The sequence below is a fragment of the Echiichthys vipera genome, assembly GCF_963691815.1.
Source record: "Echiichthys vipera genome assembly, chromosome: 9".
NCBI classification, from domain to species: domain Eukaryota; kingdom Metazoa; phylum Chordata; class Actinopteri; order Perciformes; family Trachinidae; genus Echiichthys; species Echiichthys vipera.
The window spans coordinates 6,933,720-6,956,771 of record NC_139834.1 but is presented as its reverse complement, the minus strand read 5'-3'; the positions used below and the strand labels follow the sequence as shown (position 1 = coordinate 6,956,771).

The window sequence follows — 23,052 nt, the reverse complement described above, 5'->3', positions numbered from 1 at the left end:
AGCACGTCCACCTTCTGGTATTGTATGGAAGCTGGTCCCGAACGCGGGCTGTAGTACCTAAGTCCATAGGTGACTGGGCTGGTAACTGGAGGGTTGCTGGTTCGAGTCCCTGTGTGGACCATGAATGGTGTTTGGACTGGTGGCTGGAGAGGTGCCAGTTCATCTCCTGGGCACGGCCGAGGTGCTGTTGAGCAAGGCACCGATCCCCCAACTGCTCGGGGTGCCGGTCACTGGCAGCCCCCATCGCTCTAACATCTCTCCATTGGTTGCATGTATATAGCTCCTGTCTGTGCATGTGTGTGTATTTCGGGCCTGTGCGTGTGTGTAAAATGAAAAATAATAGAGTGAAAATTGAATTTCCCCATTCGCGGGAATAATAAATAATAATAAAGGAATTCTTCTTATTCTTCTTTACTACTGATTCCAAACCCGACATTTCCTGATTTTGCAACTTGCAAATGAAACACTTAAATAACATTTTTTTTTGTTAGGAATTTACAGGAAATGAAATGTGTTTATCCACAGTAGCTGTTGTTCTGTCATCCGAGTGCATATGAATCTGGCCTCCTGCTGCAAATATCTTTCCTGCATTCTTGCCTTGGACACTATTTGTCCATGAGTATATTGTTTATTAATTTTATGGATGATATAAGCTAGAAAATACTTTCTGTAATTTTGTTTTGCTGAAAGGTACATTTTTAGAGCGAGTTAATTGATAGCCAGGGGAAGAGGTTAGCACTGCTTGTACTGTGAGTCAGCATTTTCTGTTTAGTGGCCTCGCATTGTGCATGTTATGTGTATTATTATTTATGTAATAAATGTGTTTTTGCAGTTGTACGGTAAAAGAATACTTAACTAAATATCCAAGAAAACTGTGTGTTTATTGGACAGTATACGTTGTGACGTAAGAACAGGGACGTCTGGAGTAATATTCTACATATTTGTGAATTGAGGTTCATTTTCTGAAACTTAAAATATAAAATGCAAAATACACAGAGCTACTGCAGAACCCCAAAAGCCCCAAAAAGCTACACCACTGAAGAGACACAGCAGGTAGCCCTGTTGTAATGGAAATACAAATTCCTGCAGTGCTGGGCTGACGGCCACCGAGCCAAGCTGAGCCATCCCATGTATGAAGAAAAGGCAATTGTTAGTATAAAAAAAGGATTTTTACAGCCAAAAGATAGTTGGCCTCAATCTTTCTGAGTCTTTATTTCACACAATTTCTTTCAATATGGCACATTACAGCACAGTAAGTGGACTGAACCTTATAAGAGTTTCTCTTTTTAGAATAAGAGTTTGAATTTTCTGTTTTTGTTACCTTTGACTACGGATGTGAATAAGCATGTCTACATGTTTACATCTTTTTATACTGATATTCATTAACGTGCTCTGTCCCTATCAAATAAATTAACAATTAAATTCCGCCTGACGCCGTTTTTAACCCAAGTCACGTTAGCTTACTTAGCTAGCTACAGCTGAAAACCCGCAAGTTGTCGAATAAGCTGTTTTCTCGTATGAAGTTAACATCAGGTCTGGACATGGTCCAAAGTTTCCCTTTCTCACATGCAACACACAACAGCTGATTGTCCATGTTAGATGCATTCTTACTTACAGGAAATACTCTGTTTTAATCTAGGCGAGGGGTGGCGCCTCGGTAGAGCATACAGGAAGGATGAAAGGACACAGGTAACACACTGTAGTCACGAAGCTGATTGATAATTTGGTCATAGACAACAGAGTCTCTTGCCGTTCCATGAATTCGAACGATGTTTTTCAACCGAAGTTCCAGTAATAGTAGTAATGTCTAGATCATTTCAGGTTTGCGGTGCATGTGTGAAAGGAACTTGGAAAATAAGGAGCCTGTTTTTATCTACCTCTGTCTCAAATCAAGGACCCATTGTTTACAGAATTACCATGAATTTCGAGTGTTTCGTCTTGTAAACTGTTCTGTATGTGAAAAGAAAACTTGACATGCATAGCAACAGTAACTAAGGAGGGTGGTATGGGGACATATGGTTAATTGTTGTATCTCAGTACCAAATTGTAGTGTAATGTAGTCCTCCAGTGGGGCAGAAAGCAAAATAATAAATATTCTCATGTTCTGTTGTGTCTCTCGTCACCCTGTGAGGCTCTCGCCGCTCTGCTCGCCTGGGGCCTGATTCTTTAATCAATAAACCGATGTTCCTACTCAATAGCTCAGCAGAGGCCTTGGCCAGTGCGCTGGCCTGGATAACACGCAGCAGGTTTCTACATTACTCATCCTGCTAACACTTTTGTCATTAATGACACTGATGCATTTTGTAGGACAAAGCCACGCAGAGAGAGAGAGAGTATACCGGCACGAGGTAGGACACAGTGTTTTGTTGCCCTGCTGAAGTCCAAGAAGAAGGATTTTTTATTATTTATTCATGGAGATGGATTCGTAATGCACGGTAGTTCCACAGCTGTTCAACTGTGGAGTGGATAACATCACTTGAAATTAGCACCTTCGGGGACGTCCCAGTTGCCATTGAGCATCACAAATGAAAATGTGGGGGGAGGAAACACCGGAGAGGCCCTTAGAGAATGAAGAGATGAAGGCACTCCCATTTATAATGCTGTTCACAGACTGCTTACAGAAGGCCTGATTGGTATTCAAGCCACTGTTTGACTTTTGTCTTTAGCACATTAACTTTAATGAAAAATGTGTTCCACTTTAACGGTCATTATTTCCTCCTCCTACTGAACCGGCTCACTGACCCTCCTCTACCGTATCTGTTTGATTTAAACCCCTGGTGTCATGGAAACACTCTTACTTTAGATGCTTATACCTGCAGCAGTGGTGTTAAAGTGCAGAGAAAGAATAAATATGTAAAACCCTCCGTACCTCGGATCCCTGTTCACCTTTCTTGAGTGACGGATGCATAATATCAAAATGCATTTTTATTATTCTAATGATTACAGCAATAATAGCACAAGCCTTTGAGGAACGACGTTTGATCTTTTCATCACGGATATTTTTGCAAGTGTTATCTCCCACAACAGGGACAGGCGGTGTCTCCTCTGTTCTTTTATGGTCTACAGTGAAATGTTGTATCAATAAAATACCAGAGACAGTAGACAGTGGGTATTAATTATTAAAAAAGGCACAGTGATTCGGCTGGGGCTCTAATCTCCACAGTGCAGTTAATTTGATGTTCTTGTTTTTCTGGTTTTGGATTCGACCTGCAATGCACCAGCCGTCCCTGCAAATACCACAGACACAGAGAGAGGATACCAGTGGGAACTAAATGAATGATCTACTGATGCTAATGTCCTCTGCCAGCCAAGGTCTTGTTTAATAAACCTCAAGAAGAGATGGGCGTGATCAAAAAAAAAAATAAGCCCTGTCAATTCAAAGCCCACACACCTGAAGCACAGCTGATAATGAAAGAGGAATCCGTAATGAGGGGTGAGCGCTGTGTTTGTTTTGAGGAGGGGGCGGAAGGTGGGTTCATGAGTGCATCCAGCCATTCAGGAGCTGCACAGGCTTAAGGGATATGTTTTGTAACCTGTATCACCGCTCTGAAGTGAATATCAATACCCGAGGCAGGCAGTTGATCAGTGGGAAATGTTCGCTCAGCAGAGTGTGAGACGCCGATCCTAGCTTTAATTTATCTCCCTGAAAAAAAGGTCTTGTGTTGCCTTTCACACGCACAGCAGGTGGGCCCGGCGTGGCCTTGATTGGAATACAATCAGCCGACTCAAGATACAACAAATTGGTCAATAAAGACGATGGGTAATTATCTCTCTGCCGCATCGGGACAGAGGGAATTAAAGTCCCAGGCTTTCTAATTAGTCATTCTTATTTTATCATAATCGATGCCTGAACTAGCGAGGGGATGCTTGTTCAACAGCGGGGAGTTTGGAAGTGAAATTTTGTTCTAGTGGAATGAGTCTGCTGCTGGGAGCCTGATAGCTGCAGACATATTCAAACAGCTGCATGTTTGCAAACTTAATAGTCACGGAGGAGGAAACGTGGTAAAATGAAAGCAATTCATTTTTAGATTCTCAAATCTCCCTGAAGTAGAGAGAAAAAAGGAAAATTACAAGTAGATTAAAGAAAAAAACACAACTGACTAGAAACACTATGAGGAAGACGAACTAAAAACATGCAGCATGCTTTGTGAGTCTGAAATATTTAAAAGTTTAACTTAAATTTGAATTCATAATTTTTGTGTGGCTGTTTTGTGTGACTGTTTGTGATTCAAGCCGTCTGCTCCATTTCAATATTAAGCATTTGGGAGGATCCACCGTGCTGCTAATTAAGTATTTCACTTGCAGAATTGGAAGCTAGCAGGCTAAGCTAACACTTTAGTTCCCTTCTAAATATATGTTTATTAAGGTTCTTTCAAAAAGTAGTGGGTAACAAACCCCAGGACGTCTCGCTATTGTTCCTGCCCTGATCAAATTACTTATTAAGCCAACAGTGATATTTGGTACAAAAGAATCAGGCAAAAACATAAATTAAACTTAAATTTCCATATAAATAGGCCATCGAGACAGTTTTTTTTCATTGATCACCTTTTAACAGAGACATCACGAACAGGCGCTAACAGCCTCACATGGCTAACACTGAGTAGCTCAGGCCCTAGGAAAGTAAGATACTTTTAAGGAGGAAAGTATTGAACTGAACTCCAGTGTATTCGGAAAATTGACTTATGTGGGCCAACACTCAATACAAACAGAGCCGGCTGCTAAAGCTTGTAGCATTGTAAAACTGTCTTTTTTTTAATAAACTCTGGGTTCCCTTGCTACATTGTTGATGTTTTGTTTTATGTGTAGGGACTCTCATCATGCTGCTTCAGAGGTTTGGTGCTATTTTGAGCAGTATTAGTGGTTAAAAAAGACGTTCACATACTGCCCAAAGCTAATCAGTGTTAGCCATATCTGGCTGATAGCGACTGTCCACAATTTCTCTGTTAATAGGTGATCAACGAAAAAAGCTGTCTCAATGGCTTATTTGATGTATTTCCACGCCAAAAAAGACCATGAGATTCAAATATGCCAGAATTACACTTTAAACACATTGTATCATTGTGAATTGAAACAAAACTGTTCAGTTACTTTAGGGAAAGGTCAGGATTTGGGTTCAACTAAATGTTTGTTACGTAATTTAAGTTATGCATGTTATGTAAATATGTCAACACTGACTTCTGGTTTCTTGCAGGTCACGAACGTAGTCTCCTGGATGTCCACCCCGACCTCCTCCCTATTTGGACTTATTAAATATGGTCAACATATTTTCCACTTCCTCCCACTCTACAAAAGTGAAGCCATGTTGTAGTTTTGTTACCAGTGTCTGCGCAGCAGTGATTGGGCGGTACAGTCACGTCATCAAAGTCTCGCCTGTACACCCGCCAGAACAATCGCAAGCCAGTCACAACTGATAGTCATGTCATTTCAACCCATTTTATAGCGTCAAATAACAAAATTAAAACCAAACATATGAGAAAAATGAACACTTGAACAGGCATCAGTGTGATAAACACTACCTAAAATGACAGAACCATTCTAGGAAAAATATATTTGACATATAGCGTTTTCCGCTAACATGGAGGGGAGCGAGGTTTATGGCCTATACAGCCAGCCACCAGGGGATGATTGAGATGTTGCCCAGGGATCAAATCCAACCCAAGCCCCCACCACAGTGACTTCCCTATTGATCCAATAAGGAAGTGCCAAAAACTGCAGTTCACTGAGTGTCCACTAGGTTTTCATAATAGAGCAGTTTCTCATTGACCCCAATGTGAAACAGGCCATTTCCTCAGGATACTTGGACAGTATCTTTTACTGTACTTGGTCCTTCTGGCCGGGGCCAAAACCGGTTTTTCAGCTAAAGCCTAGTACCTTTAAGCAGTGTGAGTGCACCCGTTCCGCGCATAACTGCGGCCAGCGGGCCGTCCACGGCCCGCTTGAAAGAGGTGGGCTTTAGCGGAGCCGTTTGCACATGTACGAGCACGAGCGTGCGCACGTGTACGAGCACGAGCACGAGCCCTACGGCAGTAGCATTATGTCCGCCTGTTCGGACATGTAAATAGAAGGACGGACCATGCACGGACATTTAACAACAACAACAACAATGGTGGTGAAAGGTTCACGTTGGTGTGATGCGGAGGTGGAGTGTTTACTGCAGATTTGGTCGGATGAAAATATTCAAAAACAGTCGACAAGACGCACAAAAACTCCGAGGTCTGTGGAAAGATTTGTAAACAAAGCCACACACACGCATCAATGCGTGTGACGTGTTACGGCGTGATGACGTATGGACAGCAAGAAGCATTGGCCGAGGCCCTGGCAGTGTGAGTACAAACGGGGCTGGGGCGCGGGGGGAGAGGGAGGGGGGACAAGTACCCTAAAGTCCGGGTCGCGGTCCAGAAGGACAGTGTGAGTGCGCCCTTAAACCTATTTAAGGCCTGGCACAAAAAAACATTCTAGTCTGTATGTTTAGGTCATATCTACATGACAACACTGGGGGGGGGGGGGCACAGTGGTGTTAGCACTGTCGCCTCACAGCAAGAGGGTTTCTGGTTCAAATCCCGGCTGGGGCCCTTCTGTGTGGAGTTTGCATGCTCTTTCCTTGTCTGCATGGGTTTTCTCCAGGTTCTACGGCTTCCTCCCAAAGACATGCAGGTGTTAGGTTAATGATGACTCTAAATTGCACGTAGGTGTGAATGTGAGTGTGAATGGTTGTCTGTCTCTGTTTGTCTCTGCGATAGACTGGCGTCCTTTCCAGGGTGTACCCCGCCTCACGCCCAATGTCAGTTGGGATCGGCTCCAGCCCCCCTGTGACCCAGATAGAGACAAGCGGTTGAAGATGAATTAATGATGAACTCTGAGGGGGTGAATTTGTTTGTACCAGGCTATTTTTTTTTTTATTGGATGTTAAAGTTTGTGAATAATTAGGGGTGTGGCCTCTTGGGTGACAGCTAGCCACTGGCCCTCACTTCTCCTCAGAGGTGTACGTCAGCCAGATGGACGTATCCCCCTCCCCCCTCACATCAATGCCCTTTTTTGGTAAGAGGAAATTAGGCGGAGTCAAAGTCTGACAAGATGGCAACTCCCATAGGCAAGTACGATTGGATCAAGTTAAGAGTACGAGTACAACGAGTATGCTACGTCTATTTTTTATACATTCTATCATTAAACCGTCGGCCCTTTTCTGCATGTCATCCCTTCTCTCCTTCTCCTTATTTCCTCACTATCTGCTGTATCTATCTTAAACGCAAAAAAGCCCCAAAACATGTTCTTAAAATGTAATAAGACAAACGTAATCCGAGATCAGCAGTTTTTTGTTGTATGGGAACGTAACTTTTAGGAAACAGAGAGAGTAGTTGATTCTCACCTTTGGTCTGTGTGATTTTTCATGTGTTATAAGAAGGGAGAGAATACTAAGTTGCAGAGAAGAAAACCTTTTCTTTGAATGTCTGTTTCTTGAACATTCTGCTTTCTACGACCACATGCTTTTACTCTCTGCGGGATCTATGAATTATTGACTAGAAAAATATATACAAAGAGACATTTCATACAACCTCCCCCCCAAACCTACACATCCTCCAACATTATGAGAAGCAGCTTGTATTTAGCTTCCATGTGGCAGAAATCATCTACATCAATTGCTGCGTAACATGCAATGGCATTTAATGTCCCCACAGCTCAGTAGTGGATGCCAGTGGCACTGTGATGTACGTTCAATTCCCCCACTGAGAATGATGTGAGTTGACAGTGGATTTGGTCAGGATTGGTGTGGCATGCACTCCGTGAACAGGGAACCCTCCTTGGGAAAAAAAGCAGCCACAAATTATATTTTCATCTTTCTTGTGCACCTGCTGACGAAGCGAAAGAGCAGTTCCTCAGTCAAACAAAAAACTGCAAATTATGGACTTCAGAAGTCAGTGTTTGGAAGAAAAAAGAAAAAAAGAATAGATGGAATAATAAAGATTATAGAAAACACATGGTTATGGATATCCAATATATAACATATTACATATTTGGTATGAAAGCATACCCTGATTTACTTACTCTGTTTTTTTAATCCACTTTTTCAGACAAAACTAAAGTAGGCTACCATCTTTCCAAACTGTACACATTTCAATGTTAAAACTCTATCTAAAATCAGCTTTACGCCGTCAGAACTCTAAATCTATAAAGCTACAATTCTTCCCACACCCTTTGGCCATATCTTTTTTTAGCATTATCTGCAATGTAACACTAAATTAAACCAGCGTCAAGACAACTCGGCCAATATTTGCCAGATTTAACGGCACATTTTTCACAACTCGAATTAGCACAACAAAGACTTAAAGCACACAAAGCCTTTATAAGGAGCTGCTACATTAACAAGAGAGGGATTATTCCTTTAGAGAGGGTGATGATCCCACTACAAGTGCCAAAGCAACAGATGCACGAGGCTCTAACAGATGTGTAAATCATCCCTCATGAATAAGTCAAATATTCATGATGTTGAAACTTTGCAGAGCAGATTAAAACACATACAGTACATGACTGCTGTGTGTTGTTGTTAACCCAGACACAGTCAACATACACACAGGTTTGTTTGTTTCTCATCTCTCTTTCTTTGTAAGCCTGAGTGGTCAGGACAGCATCGGCTGGCATTCGTCAGCCTCCGGGCTTATCTATTAACAGAATAGAAGCTCTGTTCTCTGGAGCAGACTGGGGAGTCAATGTGAGTTTGTTTTATACACCTATTGCTCCCTATTGCCCTGGGGTCACAAAAACTCATTAAGGATGTATTAATGGCTCAGTCGAAGCTCTCTCTGAGACCGCACATGTGGTAAACAAAAGGAAAAAAAAAAAAGTAAAACTACATTAAATAACACAGGCAAGTAAAGCTACATGAAATATTTGACTATGAACTCTCTTCTAGGAAGCACTGAGCATGTAGACTCACAAAGCAGCACATCAGTAAAGCTGCTGCCCTTCACCTAATACAGATGAGGAGTTAATTATATTCCTTACCCAATTCTTTGCGGTCAGAGTTGTGGCTGGACAACAGGAAGAGGTAATCCTGACAGGTGTCCTGGTCCAACAGTGAGCTGTTGTGCAGGCAAAGGTCAACAATTAGGGTCACAGCTTTCTGACAGACCATGTCATACTCCTCTCGGTCAGAACTCATGCTCCCAGCTGCATCCTCGGCCGCGTGTGTGCTCATCCGAAGGGGACTAATACACCCACACACACGCGCAGCAGCAGCAGCCTAGCATGCAGAAGATAAATGCAACTTGTCCCCCCGTCCACGACTGATTCTTCTCCTCCACGGTCCCTCAAGTGTGTTTGTGTTCAAACACACTTGAATGCAAGTACATGTTGGCGTGTGTGTGTGTTTATGTGTTTCAGTTTGTGTGTGAAAGCAGGGCCAACATTAAGTGCATGACCATGTTGTATGTGCACTAATGTGTGAGGACTTAATGAATCACATTTGTCCCCAGGTGGTAGTAGGACTGAATTATTGCATCACATATATGCTAAAAAAAACAACTAACCAGAGCCTTACAAAACCCCCCATCCTCCCGCCTCTTCATCCCTGTGTTTTCACGTCACTCCCCCAACACCCCCACCCTCGATATGACTGTAATGTCACCACTCCCTCTCTGAGTGTGCACAAACTAAAATAAAAACAAAACATAACAGCCACTGGGCTTGTTTTTCTCACAGTTTGACTGACTCGACTGGTCCCTGCGGGTCAAAATGTCTCTGGTGATAAATTCCCCCCTGAGCTGAACCACCTGCGACTTGCCAGGTCTCACCACTCCCACCGACAATCCCCTGCCGCTCTGATTTTGATCCCTGAGTGTTTACAACCTGTAATGATGGAGGTTTAACTCTGTGTGTTTGTGTGTGTGTGTGTGTGTGTGTGTGTGTGTGTGTGTGTGTGTGTGTGTGTGTGTGTGTGTGTGTGTGTGTGTGTGTGTGTGTGTGTGTGTGTGTGTGTGTGTGTGTGTGTGTGTGTGTGTGTGTGTGTGAAAGAGAGAGAAACAAAGACAGGGAGAAGGTGAGACACCAAGTCATGAGGCAGCTTTCAGTCTGGACAAATGGTCATTTAGAAACGCTGCTTCAGTGGCAATACCACTTTGTAGAAATACTCTGTTTAAAGACATATTCAAGATTTCGCATGAGTAAAAGTACAAAAGTATTAACAGCAAAATCCATCCATCCATCTTCAACCGCTTGTCCCTATTGGGGTCGCGGGGAGCCGATCCCAGCTGACATTGGGCGTGAGGCGGGGTACATCCTGAACAGGATGCCAGTCTATCACAGGGCACATAGAGACAAACAGAGACAGACAACCATTCACACCTAAGGGCAATTTAGAGTCATCAGTTAACCTAACAAGTCTATGTCTTTGGACTGTGGGAGGAAGAAAAGCCACGCAGACATGGGGAGAACATGCAAACTCCACACAGAACCCTCTTGCTGTGAGGCGACAGTGCTAACCACCACACCACTGTGCCGCCATTCACAGCAAAATGAACTTCAGTATTTGTTGTATATATCAGGGTTCAAAACTCACTTTTAAAAGTGTTTGTCAGGCTGACAATCAGGTTCTGGTTGTGAAAATATGGTCACCATTTTTAGGCACCTTGTACTTTGAGTAAATAATGTTTTTATGCAGTCATACGTCAGCTAAATAATGAAATTGTGACATTAAAGAGTAAAAACTTTATTTCAGTAACCAAACTAAAGTCTTTGTAGTTAGTCTGATACTTTACAGGATGTCCACCCTCAATTTCTGGTCAAATCCTTGAGGTCAAAGATGACGGGATTCTTCGCTTCCCAAGACTTCAAAAAGGTTCAGGTTTTTCAGGTTTTTTTATTTGCACATTTATTTGCGATGTTGACAGGTTAGCCCAACTCTTCACCCCAGAGCCAAACAACTTAATTTGCTTCGTCATTGTATCTTATACAGCGCACAAATAAACGCACCACCGCACGTGCACCGCTATCTGGTTTCTATTCTGACTGTAGCAGCAATATTAGAATATCGTCATGCAATAAATATATACCATATTATTGGAATATTACATAATGCAGCACTTTAATGTTACAGCTGGTGGAGCACATTTTTACTGTTATGGTATTTACACACCGAGGGCATGAAGAATAAACAACGCCTGAATATAAATACAAGTGTAGGTACCAGATCTGCTTGGCATTCCCGATCGGCACTCAGCATGTTCAATCATCGGCAGTGAGTGAGATCACTCTGTTTGGAAGTTCGGCTCTTCAGCAGAAACGGTTCTTAATTGTGTTCCTAACTGGTGCCTTGAATCCGTCTTGTCAGGCTTCCTGTTTCCTCTATTTCCTCTCACACCGCTGCAGAACGCACATGCCAGCTGGCTGTCAGCTGTAGAGTTCACAGTGTGTTCAAGTGCCACTTCTTGGATGAGACACAGGCGATGTGAGTCCGACTTCGTCACCACTGGTTCTATGATGATGTTGGTGTGTCTGGGCTTTGCATTTGCACATAATGCAACCTCAATCTAACATCGCCATGACATCACACATCCACTCCATCACCACCTAACCCGCTGCCCTCCAGGTGCAGTTGCACAGCACTGAGGCGCAGAAGGGCTTACTCTGGGGGCTAAATCCCTGCAGCCATAGCCGCCTCAAACAGTAAACCTCAGTGAACAGACTGGAGTGTGTCCTGGTGTCCGTCTTTGTATGTCGTTATGCATGCTGTTGTATGTTCTGTTGTCTGATGTGTACAGTGCTGTGAGAGGAATTTCCCCTCAGGGACTATAAAATCTAAAGTCTTCTTCTTTTTCTCCGTGTGAATTGAGATGTGAAGATTGCCTTAATGTGTCTATTGGGACACTGTAGCTAATGAAGCTCAATAAAAGCAAATATATGTCTAGTAGCTGATCCCTGTGCTGTTTTTTTCATAAACCTCTGAGGATTCAATTCAAATTAATTTCTCATATCTGATAATTAGAATGAATGAACATTCAAATTTATTCCCAATTAAAGGCTGTGAAGATGGGCAAAAAAACCTAATTGCCTTGACTTTTCTGCTATATTATATTGACCTTTCTGTGAACTTGCTTGACCTTATTCCTTAATTATGTTCTTAAGCATTAAAGTAATTTAATAAACCCTGTGACGAATGAGGCATCAGAAAAATTATTTCACGCCTTTGTAATTACAAAGTGACCAGATCTTGGTTGACTCCCTTCCTTAATTTAGTTAAACCAGGGCGTAAATACTACACTGTCTGCACTGATAGGTTATTGTTCTGCGATAGCTTAGATAATTGAGAGCTTATCGTAGCTCCCAACCCCGCCTTTCTCCTCAAAGGTTGGGTCTGGGTGTCGACTGTGCTTCCTGTTACTGAAGACTGGATCTCCTCTCCTTGGACAATCCTGATTAACAGGCAAATAACAAATTCTAAAGAGTCAATTACTTCTGTGCATCTGCTGCACCTGATACTGACTCTCCCCCCTCTTCATTTGCCCTGAGGTCTCGTTAAAGCTAACTGGTTCACTGCATATACCTGTGTTCGCATTCACAAGCAAGTGCTTGGATGTCAAAACAAAACCACTCAATGATTTCCTTCCAGTGCTGAAAACACGGCTTTAATGGTGGAAGAAAATGGACCTGGTGTGTAGCAGTTCTCCTTTCTACATTATTTAGAGGGTGTTGTCCAAGGATGCCCAGTCAAACCAACAACACTACCGGTTCATTTCCAACATATATTCCATCATGTGGAGACAGCTGGGAAATAACCTGCTGTAAAAAAGATAATGCACCATTACCAAGAAAACCCACCTATGTTCTCCCATTAATAAAAATCCCATCTACACGCTGCCGTTTGAGGTAAACTTCAAATTACAATACATATAAAAGTACAAGTGGAAGTCATGCTTACTTATATCAAGACAGGCCAGTGGTGGAATGCCCCACTAACATCTGGCTTTTGTCTTTAGTGGGAAAGGTTACAATCGGGACAAATTACTCTGCAGTATTTATCATCTCTACCCGGATGGATTTTCCACTCTTTTCAAGTGCAATGCTATGATGCGTGTCGCCTCCATCAGTAACTTCAGCCACAAATGAATCTGTCTCTGCTTGTTTTTGGGGTAGAAAAAGGCTATATACGAGGTACATTTACTCAACTGTATTTGTACTTTACATGAGTATTTCCATTTTCGCAGCTTTATACATCTACTCCACTACGTGTCAACTGCATCTTAATTGTTGTCTCTTTAACTCTCCTACATTCGCTTTAGCTTTTTTGTTTTTACAGTAAAAAACCATGTAAATCCAAATTTGGTCATTATAAATTTGAATATTTCTGATGAGCTGAAAGATGAAGTGCTCCTTTATGTGTTAATAAAATTCTCCTGCTTCTTAATCAAAAAATCGCAAATATTTTCATTTATAAATAAATGTTCATAAAGTCACTATCGCCAAATGAGGTGACGCAGTTGTTAAGTCAGCAGCGTTTGGGCCACCAGAGAGGACAGGTTTTTACGGCTTCTGCCAACTGACTAACGCCACACAGGCAACACTATTTGGATCTCTCCTAAAACACGTAACGACCATTTTTAACGTTTTTTCTTCTTGTAACTTTTAAGTTAAATAAACCCTTTAAAAAGCCTCTTGGGTGAGCAGGAAAATACATCCTCACAGAGCTGAAAACAGGGCTCTTTTATCAGGAAAAGTTGACTTTTTAGAGAAATATGATTCTCACAGGACAGCGACACTAAAAACATATGATGATCTTAAAGAAAATGATGCATTGTAGATTACACTACCCCACTGTACATGAAGGAGTTAAAATAAGCAAAACAATAAACATCTAGAGCAATAAAATGCAAAAGTAATCCAGTAATATGAATCCAAAATCAGATAATAAAATGGTTAAACAAGGACAGGGAACATTTTACTGAATAATAAGTACTTTTTCTTTTGATACTTGAAGTACCTTTGGCTGATAATACCTTTTATTTAAAGGCGTATTTTACTGACTCTGCAAAATATCTCTTTAAGTAAAGTTTTGTATGCAGGACTTTTACTTGCAGTGGATTATTTTGTGTGGTATTAGTACTTTTACCTAAGTAAATGGTGCGGTCATATTAAATGAGGCAACTGAAGCTAAAAATATCCCAGTAGCATCAAATCAAAGAAGAAATATTATCAACAATTTCTGTATTCAAATGGCCGCCGTCTTATAAGTTAAACAGAATTAATCATTGATTAAACGGCTCAGATTTAAGTGCGCAGTACATTTCACCCTCGTTGTTAATTATTCATGAGGCACAGTTAGAAAGAACATGAAATAGTGTCTCTCATACGAATGTGTTTCCATCACTGAATAATTTAGATCCTCCGCAGCTACAAAAGTGATTTTAAGAAAACAAATAAAGGCTTTTCTTTATGCTGATGTTGAATTAATGCGATAATCAGGACGACTGCTGAGCGAGCTCGTTTTAGAAAGTACTAATAATCCGACAGGTTTAAAACATTTCTGTCTGCTGTCATTAAGGATTCTGCCTAAAAGCTATAGATAAATGAGGAGGGTTGGGGTGGTCATATTGATAATTTTGAAGCAGGGGCGGGCATATTTTTTCACAGCAAATGAGTCGGGGTTGTGGCACAAGGGGTCCTCGGTTTGATATGCAAATCAACTTCATCAGTGGTAAATCTTTCTGCGGTGACAGCACCGGTGGCTGCAGATGTTGAACTTGATTCATCATGGCAAATGCATGACAAAGGGCTGGCTCACTCAAAGCTATGCTAATCAAAATCAGCACTTCGACAAACTTCTCCTGGGGGCCATGGTGGCAGGATCTCTACAGTAGAAAGTCAGTGTGTGTGTGTGTGTGTGTCTGTGTGTGTGTGTCATTGTCATTGTCATGACGTATTCATCAAACCATTTCAGCTGTGGGGCAACACGAGAAATATTTCTATTTTGACTCATAGATAAGCTTATTCGTATCAGTCTTAAATTGTGTGAGCAGGATCTGATGGATGTGTCTGTGAAGCTACAATAGAACGGATGAAGCCGTGATCTGCGAACAAATAGATCTGCCAATGAATGTAACACAGCCTGTGGGATTTACAATGAAATACACATGCTATTTCTGTTAGGCCCTCAAAGGGAGCTTAAAATACTTATGGAGCCATATCACAGTATTTTACAATGAGGCTGAGCACACAACACGGCGATGAACGAGAGTGGCAGCATGCATAGGGATCAGCATAATTATTCTGTGTCCAGGTGAAATGTGCACGGAGCAGTATCTCATCCAAACATGTCCTGAATGTCATTGAGATGAGGTGTTTAATTGAGCTCCTGTCAGCGCGGCGCCGAAGAGCGATGGAGTCCAAAAGAGTCGATTCTCGGCGCCCACTGTCATGCATATCAATCCCGAGGCATGTAAATGCTGTCAGCTTGTTTTCTGCTCAATATTCTCATAATTCATTTACGGGTCAACACAATGCAAACTTTTTATAGAATTCAATTTAAAACTTGTTTCACAATCATACCGGCCGGAGCATGAAAGCATGATTAAAAACCAGTTTGGGATGATATGGTCGAGATTGATTTATGACTATATCACGTTTTTATAGGAACAGGGAACGATTATAGTTGTTGAGGGGCTTTTTTAGCTCTTCTTTTTCAAGGTAGATACTCTGCCAGCACAAGTGGAGCCTTGAGTGACGTAAATGCACTGTGATTGGTTCTGACGCTAGTGTACATCATTGATTGGTCAAACACATCAGCAACAGCAACTGCCATTTTTAACTGCTAGCTAACTAGCCAGCCAGCTGCTGAATAGTCAAATTTAACAAGTTAATAAACATCCAAACACTCTCATCACTTTTTTTCATTTTCTGTAACCAGTGTAGCTACTTCCGAGTCCAAGCCTCAGATCTGGCAGAACAGATCTGAGTAAAGTCCAAACAATGTAATTGTCAATTTATCGCTTCGCTATCGTTGAAAAGGTGTCTCACTGAAGAAAGAAATGATCGTAAAAAGTTTACAGGTTCAAACTACAGTGCATTTCTTTTCGTAGTTAGATACTGTACCAGCAGTGAATGACAGCAGGCTGACTCTAGGAGGCGGAGAACAGCGGTTCTCTTCAGATCTGGTGGCAAATGAAGGCGGACAGGATCAATAATGTCTTTGATCTATTCTCTGGGTTTTAGAGAGTGAGAGACGTAGAAAAAAGGATCTGCTGTTTTCAATACATTATGTAAAGCTTGCCTTTTTATATTAGATGCACAAAATCACATTTCCTGATCATAATGCTGCTTTTACGCATCCGCATAAGCTTTTTATTATTGTACGTGTATCGTTAGGGGAGATTTCCACCAAAAACATGTGTCTTAATGTCCTTCCTAGCTTCCTTTGGTATTTTAAAATCTTAAGTTTTACACTGACAAGAAGAACATTATTAAAGATTATTTAAGGGGTCAGGTTTGACTAACATGCAGCCCTTTGTTGCATGTTGCCCCCTCTCTCTTCCATTTCCTGTCAAAAGCTCCAGCTATCCTACCTAAATAAAGGCATGAAAGGCCAAAAAATAAATAAATAAAGATTATTTAACATTATTACTGTAAATATCATTTGTAGAATGCATAAATTGTATAAATGAAACACAGAGAAAATAAAGAGCCGATAAAAAATAAAATAGAGATCTAAATAGTACTGTGTTGTATCTGTCAGGTGCTGGTGTTTCACTATAGGATAAATAAATAATTTTGAAAAGCTACAGTGCCTATAGAAAGTCATGATACCCTTTTGGAATAGTCACTTTTTTGTTATACAGACTGAAATGATAATACATACAGTATAAAAAGTATTACACCAAGTTAATTGGCCTCCACCTGACATCAACTGTGGTGTTTTTGATTTTACTTCAGAATAAAATCAGCTGTTCTTGAGGATTCCTTTCCTAGTAGAGCACGGTAACACAAAGAATTCACCATGGTTGGAAATATGCTTTCAAAGGAGCTCCAGGATAAAGTTGTGGATAGGAACAAGTTAGGAGAAGGATATAAACAGATTTCAAAGGCTTGAACTTCCCCTCTGAGGACCGTTCAGAGTATTGTCCAGAAATGGAGGCATATGGATCCACCCAGACCTGGTCTAGATTGGGCCGCCCCTCCAAACTGGATGACGGAGCCAGGAAAAGATTGATCAGGGAAGCTGCCAAGAGGCCCATGGAGATCCTGAAGGAGTAACAAGTCTTAATGGCAGAGGTTGGTCCATCTGTGCATGTGATAACAATTTCACAAGTTCTACATGTTTGGCAGGGTGGAGAGAAAGAAGCCTCTTCTGAAAAAATGTCACACTGAGTCTCATGAAAAAACACACTGAAGATTCAAATGCCATGTGGCAAAAGGTTATATGATCAGATGAGACCAAATGTAACTTTTTGGGGCTGAACTCTAAGAGCTATGTTTGGCAGAAACCAAACACAGCACACCATCCAAAACACACCATCCCTACAGTGAAGCCTGGAGGTGGCAGCATTATGTTGTGGGCTTGTTTCTCTTCAGCAGGGACTGGGCAACTGGTCAGGATTGAAGGGAAAATGGATGCTGCCAAGTCCACCCACATTCTTGATTCAAACCCTTGTCCCTCTGTTAGACACTTGAAAATGGGCAGGTGGTTCACCTTCCAGTATGACAACAACCCAAAACAAACCTCCATAAAAACAACACAGTGGCTAAAGGACAGGAAGGTGAATGCCCTGAAGTGGCCTAATTCAATTCAATTTTATTTATAGTGTCGAATCATAACAAAAGTTATCTCAGGACACTTTACAGAGTAGGTAAAGACCACACTCTATGACTTATTTATGATTTACATAGACCCAACAATTCCTCTGTAGAGTACGATGGCAACAAAAACCTTCCCTATAACAGACAGGAACGTCAGACAGACCCAGCTCTGTGGAGGACAGACATCTGTCTGCACTGGTTGGGGAGGAAGAAAAGGAGAGAGAAAGAGAGAAAAGACACACAGATGGACAGAGAGAGACAGACGGACACACTTCCAGAGATGCAAGCAAAGCCTAACAGTAACTATAATAATATCTATAGTAATGTGAATATGACGTATATGTTAAGACAGTTAATACAACAGAATAGTAGAAACAAGCACAGCTAAGGTGATAGAATATGAAAATGATAATTATTATGGTGGCAAACATGATCAGTGATGAGTAGTGGCAATAGCAGCTACGATACAGCTACAAATTTTATAGTTTATTAAACTAGTGATAGTTTATATGAGTAACAGTGATAATAGCAGCAGGAAGCGTCATGTAGGACCACGGCAGCAGGCACCACCACGATCAGCAGAGACCTGCCCAGTCACAGCCCTGAATCCTACAGAACATCTGTGGATGGACTTGAAGAGTGATGTCCATCCAGTTCTGCAGGAAGAATGGGGAAATATTTCCCTGTCTAGGTGCACAAAGCTGGTAGAGACAGATCCAAACAGACTGATGGCTGTAATTAAATCAAAAGCTGCCTCCATAAAGAATTACATCTGGGGACTCGTCACTTTTCCAACCCTGCTATTCAATTTCTTCATTTTTTTTTTATTATATTGATTTTCAGAATTTTTGAAAAAAAACACTAGAATGTTGTAAGGCAAAATGTGTAAATCATGCTTGAAAAATATATTTTTTATGTATCATCATTTCAGGTTAAAACAAAAAAAAAAGACAATTTCAAAAGGGTATCATAACTTTCTATGGGCACTGTATATGACACCATTTTTAAATCAGCGTTTTCTGCATTATATAAAGGGCCTATACGAAAACATCAACCCTGACACAGACGGAAACCGATTTGTGATAGGCCATATCGGCTGATTACATTGGCTGACTGATATATCGGTCTGGCTCTATGAACAACCAAGTCTCTTGCCGTTCCTTAAACTTGTCTGACGACTTCGCCGTTGGCCCTGTCCGACAGGAATTCCTGATCCTCTCCAGTTAGACATTTTCATTGCCGTCTTTGTGTAAGTCAGCCTTCTTCTCCACCCTCGGATGTGTCTTTTCTTCCAGTTTCTGCGAGCCGATGAAACATCAACAGCACGCCCACTCCCTTGCAATGAATACTCACCACTCCAACTCCAATAAGCTGCTTTTTTCACACATGGGCTCAATCGGACATTAGACAGACTTTGTACTCGGGAACTGGCAGTCCGTTTAATGTACGGCCGAACTGATTCATACATTTGCATTCACACATACAGCTCCTCTTGGTAATGTCTACATCATTTCAGGTGTGCAGTGAATGTGTGAAAGGGGCTTAAGATATTGGGCGGTAAATATTAGCCCTGCTAAACACCAGCATGTAAGTGATGTCATTGTGAGCATTTTACATGCATTCAGCTCAAAGCTACAAATGTTTTGGTCTTTTTCACCAAAAATCTGAAAAAACTGCAACTTTTCCTGAAATAAAATATAATATTTTTGTGGTGTATTTTGGTATATCCTGGGTATTAGCCGGGGTTAAGTATAATTCTCATGGATGACAGCACTGATTACCTCCCAAGTCCACTGAAGCCTTGCATACCGTGACTGTTGATATATATATATATATATATATATATATAGAGAGAGAGAGAGAGAGAGAGAGACAGAGAGAGAGAGAGAGAGAGAGAGAGAGAGAGAGAGGCTTCTTCCTCTTCATGAGCCCCGAAAGCTCCATTTTTACTGCCCCAGGCTACATATTTATGGTTCCATAGGTGTGTTAGTAATTGAAGACATTTACAGCCTTGTATTGAGCAGGTGCAGAAACACAGAGCCCGGAGATGATAGAGTAAATGAGCTTGTTTTCATTATACAGGGAGGAAATGTGATCTAGTCGCCACGGCAACTGAACCCAGAGATGCACACAGGTTTCATAAATTAAAGTCAAGGGGTTGTATGAAAGCCAAACTTCAATTAGCCGTCTGTCAGAAACATGAGACATAACTGTCGCATACTTCAAAATTCATTGTTTATGCTAAGAAAAGCAAATGCTGCACGGCTAACTGTATGTTTGATAATATTTGATGCTTTTAGTAGAATCATGTCTCTTTCCACATGTAGGATTCATGCAGCTGTAGTTTTTTTACCCTCCAAATTGTGTGCAGCAGTGTGAATCAAATATCTTGTGTATCCCCTCAAGCTTACTAAAGTGCTGTAAGGACAATTTAGAGATTTAGCAGCCCTCGGAGCAATAAAAGGGCAATAAGCCTGTGCTAAAGGGGGCAAAGCAAATCAGTTTGTCTGTGTTTAGAAGGTGAGGACTTTACTGTTCCCTCCTACCTGACATATTCTGCCTTCCTCACCTCAGCTTTCCCAAGCATGAAATCATTCGGGCAGGATGGTCGGATGTTTGTTTCTATACAGATAAACACAGCCTTGACTGTTGTCTCAGCAATTGAGAACACTTTTCTATTGCTATATCAAAGTGTGCGAGGCAGAAAGTAATCACACGAGGAGCAACAACGGGTTCAGCATTTCGCCTAATTGCCTTGTATATCTTTGTTGTCAGTTTTAAAGATGTGGAAAAAGCTTTTCGATACTGCTCTGTCATTTTTGTTGCGTTTAAAGGAATAGCTTCACAATCACAACAGGGCAGGAACAACACAAAGAAAAGTCATCAAGGCGAAATGTAGAAACAGAGTTTGAGCAACAGCTGTTTTCTTCAACGTCTTGTTATGTAGATTTTGCAACATTTAGGCTATGATGGCGTTTGTCGTGAATCAGGGTCTGTCAGCGGCACACGGAACGACAACATAAACACATTTATTTATTTGGATATTACTTTTGTACTTATTGCCCTGTGGGTCAGAGAGAAACACATTTTCAATTCCTGTGTATGTATTGCAGGAACTGACAATAAACTTGACTTGACTTGATAATTTCATCGTATGTTTTTTTTTTGTAGCATTGCCGAAAACACTGCATTTTAAAAACTTAGAGTGGATGGGGGATAAACCATATGAAGCTTGGCTATCTTAGAAGTATGGCTAATGTTAGCTAGCATTACCAGTCGCTGAGCTATTATCTTTGAGCTCCTTTATAGAAAAAACAAGCGATGGGATATATTTTTACATTACTACACTTGCCAAATGCCACAGGCTTGGTGAGCCACCTAGTTTATTAATTATGTAACATTACACAGTCTTGACATTTTCATTTGGTGGTAAGTTAGAAGGTTAACAAATTCAGTTACCCTAAAGGCCCAGACACACCGAACCAACATCAAAGAACTAGTGGCAATGAAGTCTGACTGTGTTTTCACGTCGCTCATGTCTCGACCAAAAAAAAATGACTTGAACACACAGCGAAGACTGCAGCCCACGTCGACCGACTGTCAGGCTAACCTCCGTTCAACATTTATTTATGATTTTCTCTGGAAAAAGGAAAATACATGGGACCAGGATCAATAAATGGTTACTACATTATAAAGTCAATGTACATGTAATTATAACTTTAAAAAAATGGATTTGGTTTTGTTATGTATCTCTGTATTCCTGGGGACAGGTGTCCTTCTCCTGTGTGGTTGAGGAGGCGCTGTTTCCATGGTGGCTTGCCCATTTTTGCTTTCCAGGTCAGGTCCCATCCAGGTGCACATGGTTCGGTCTGAGTTTTTAGGGAGAAGATTCCAGGGCCGCGTCTCTCTCCCTGCCTGCCTGCCTGCGATGACAACTGCCAACAGTTCTTCCTAGTTATGTCTTGCTAGTTCGCACATTCTCAGTAAAACAGTCCATATCACACTACAAATAGTTAGCCACCACTTACACTGATCTTTATTTTCTTTGTAACTTAGGGCCTACTTCTAATAAATATATTGGAATGGTTTAACTGTATGGTCTCCCCTTCATTGTGGTCTGCCGTGAGCCGGGTGATCATAAAAGTTTTTAAGTTACTCTTTAAAGACATGTCTGAACTAGTTGCAGCCCCTCGACTTGACTCTTCTGTCAAACTGTGACGTTTAAACAGTATGGTCTGGGGGAAAGGGTGTTCATTAATTGTCCTGTTTGCAACTTTGTACATGCATTAATCATTTTTTGTTGCCAATGGGCAAACAGGTTTTAACGTGATTTTAAAAAGTAGACCTTCAGATGTCAATAACAGCCTTTGGACTGACTTACAGGACTCAGGATGAATTTTTCTGTGAAAATCCGAGACAGTCAACAGTGTACAACATTAGCTTAACGTTAACTTAGAAATTGAGTCCGCCAACGTCAACAAACAAACCAGCAGTCCACACATGCTGTGTTTCCATTTCAGCTCCGAGATTGCTGATCCGGTGGGGAGTCGGATCAGATTTTTTCACATATGATTGTAATTCATATTACAGCAGTCTTTCAACAACAATCCATTTCACTGTTTTGGCCGATGCTCGCCCGTACCAACGACTACTTTGGACCACTTAACGGCCACCGGGGACGCTAATGACAAGAGTTTTCTGAAATTTACAAAGAGAACCTCAACCTAAGGTAACCATCCTTTTCTAAACTTTGTATTTGTATTGTCCAATTTGTATTATTACAAATGTAAGTGGAATATTGAATTAGGTTTTCCTACTTTTCTCACTTACTTTTCACTTCCCTCTTCAGTAACTGGCAAGTCAAAGAACTCCTTAAACATAAAAATATAGTTTTCTCAATTTGTACTAATCTACTATTTAACCTTCTTTTGCAAAAGATTATTTGATTGAACCCTGGGACTCCGTATTTAACCTTTTTATGAGAGAGTTTTAAGCGTGCAGGATTAACGTGTTCAAGCAGCAATCCAGCAGGCCACCCTTAGCAGGCTGCACTCTTTGTTTCCCTAATAATCAGTTGAGGTCGTCTTCTGCCCACCAACACTCAGTAATCTCAACCCCATAATAACACAGCTGCCTCGGAAATGTGGCAGGAGGCAGGAGCCCCTAAATCTAAGCGCCTTTGGTGAGAAGGAGGCAAAGCCGCTCTTCGAAAGACAGGCTGCGAGCAGCATAAGGGATCCAGCCCGCCCAGGGTTTAATGTCTTATTATTTTCC

At 41.3% G+C, this 23,052-nt stretch overlaps 1 protein-coding gene across 1 annotated transcript in view; it reads right to left on the bottom strand.

The window, feature by feature from the left end:
• syt6a (synaptotagmin VIa) overlaps positions 1–9,193 on the bottom strand; it is a gene marked incomplete at its 5' end in the record, with an annotated part of 64,891 nt that extends 55,698 nt beyond the window's left edge. Inside the window, one exon of the mRNA XM_083919621.1 lies at positions 9,001–9,193. Coding sequence (XP_083775747.1) covers positions 9,001–9,193 — 193 coding nt within the window. The remainder of the gene's footprint in view (positions 1–9,000) is intronic.
• Positions 9,194–23,052: the final 13,859 nt, after the last annotated feature.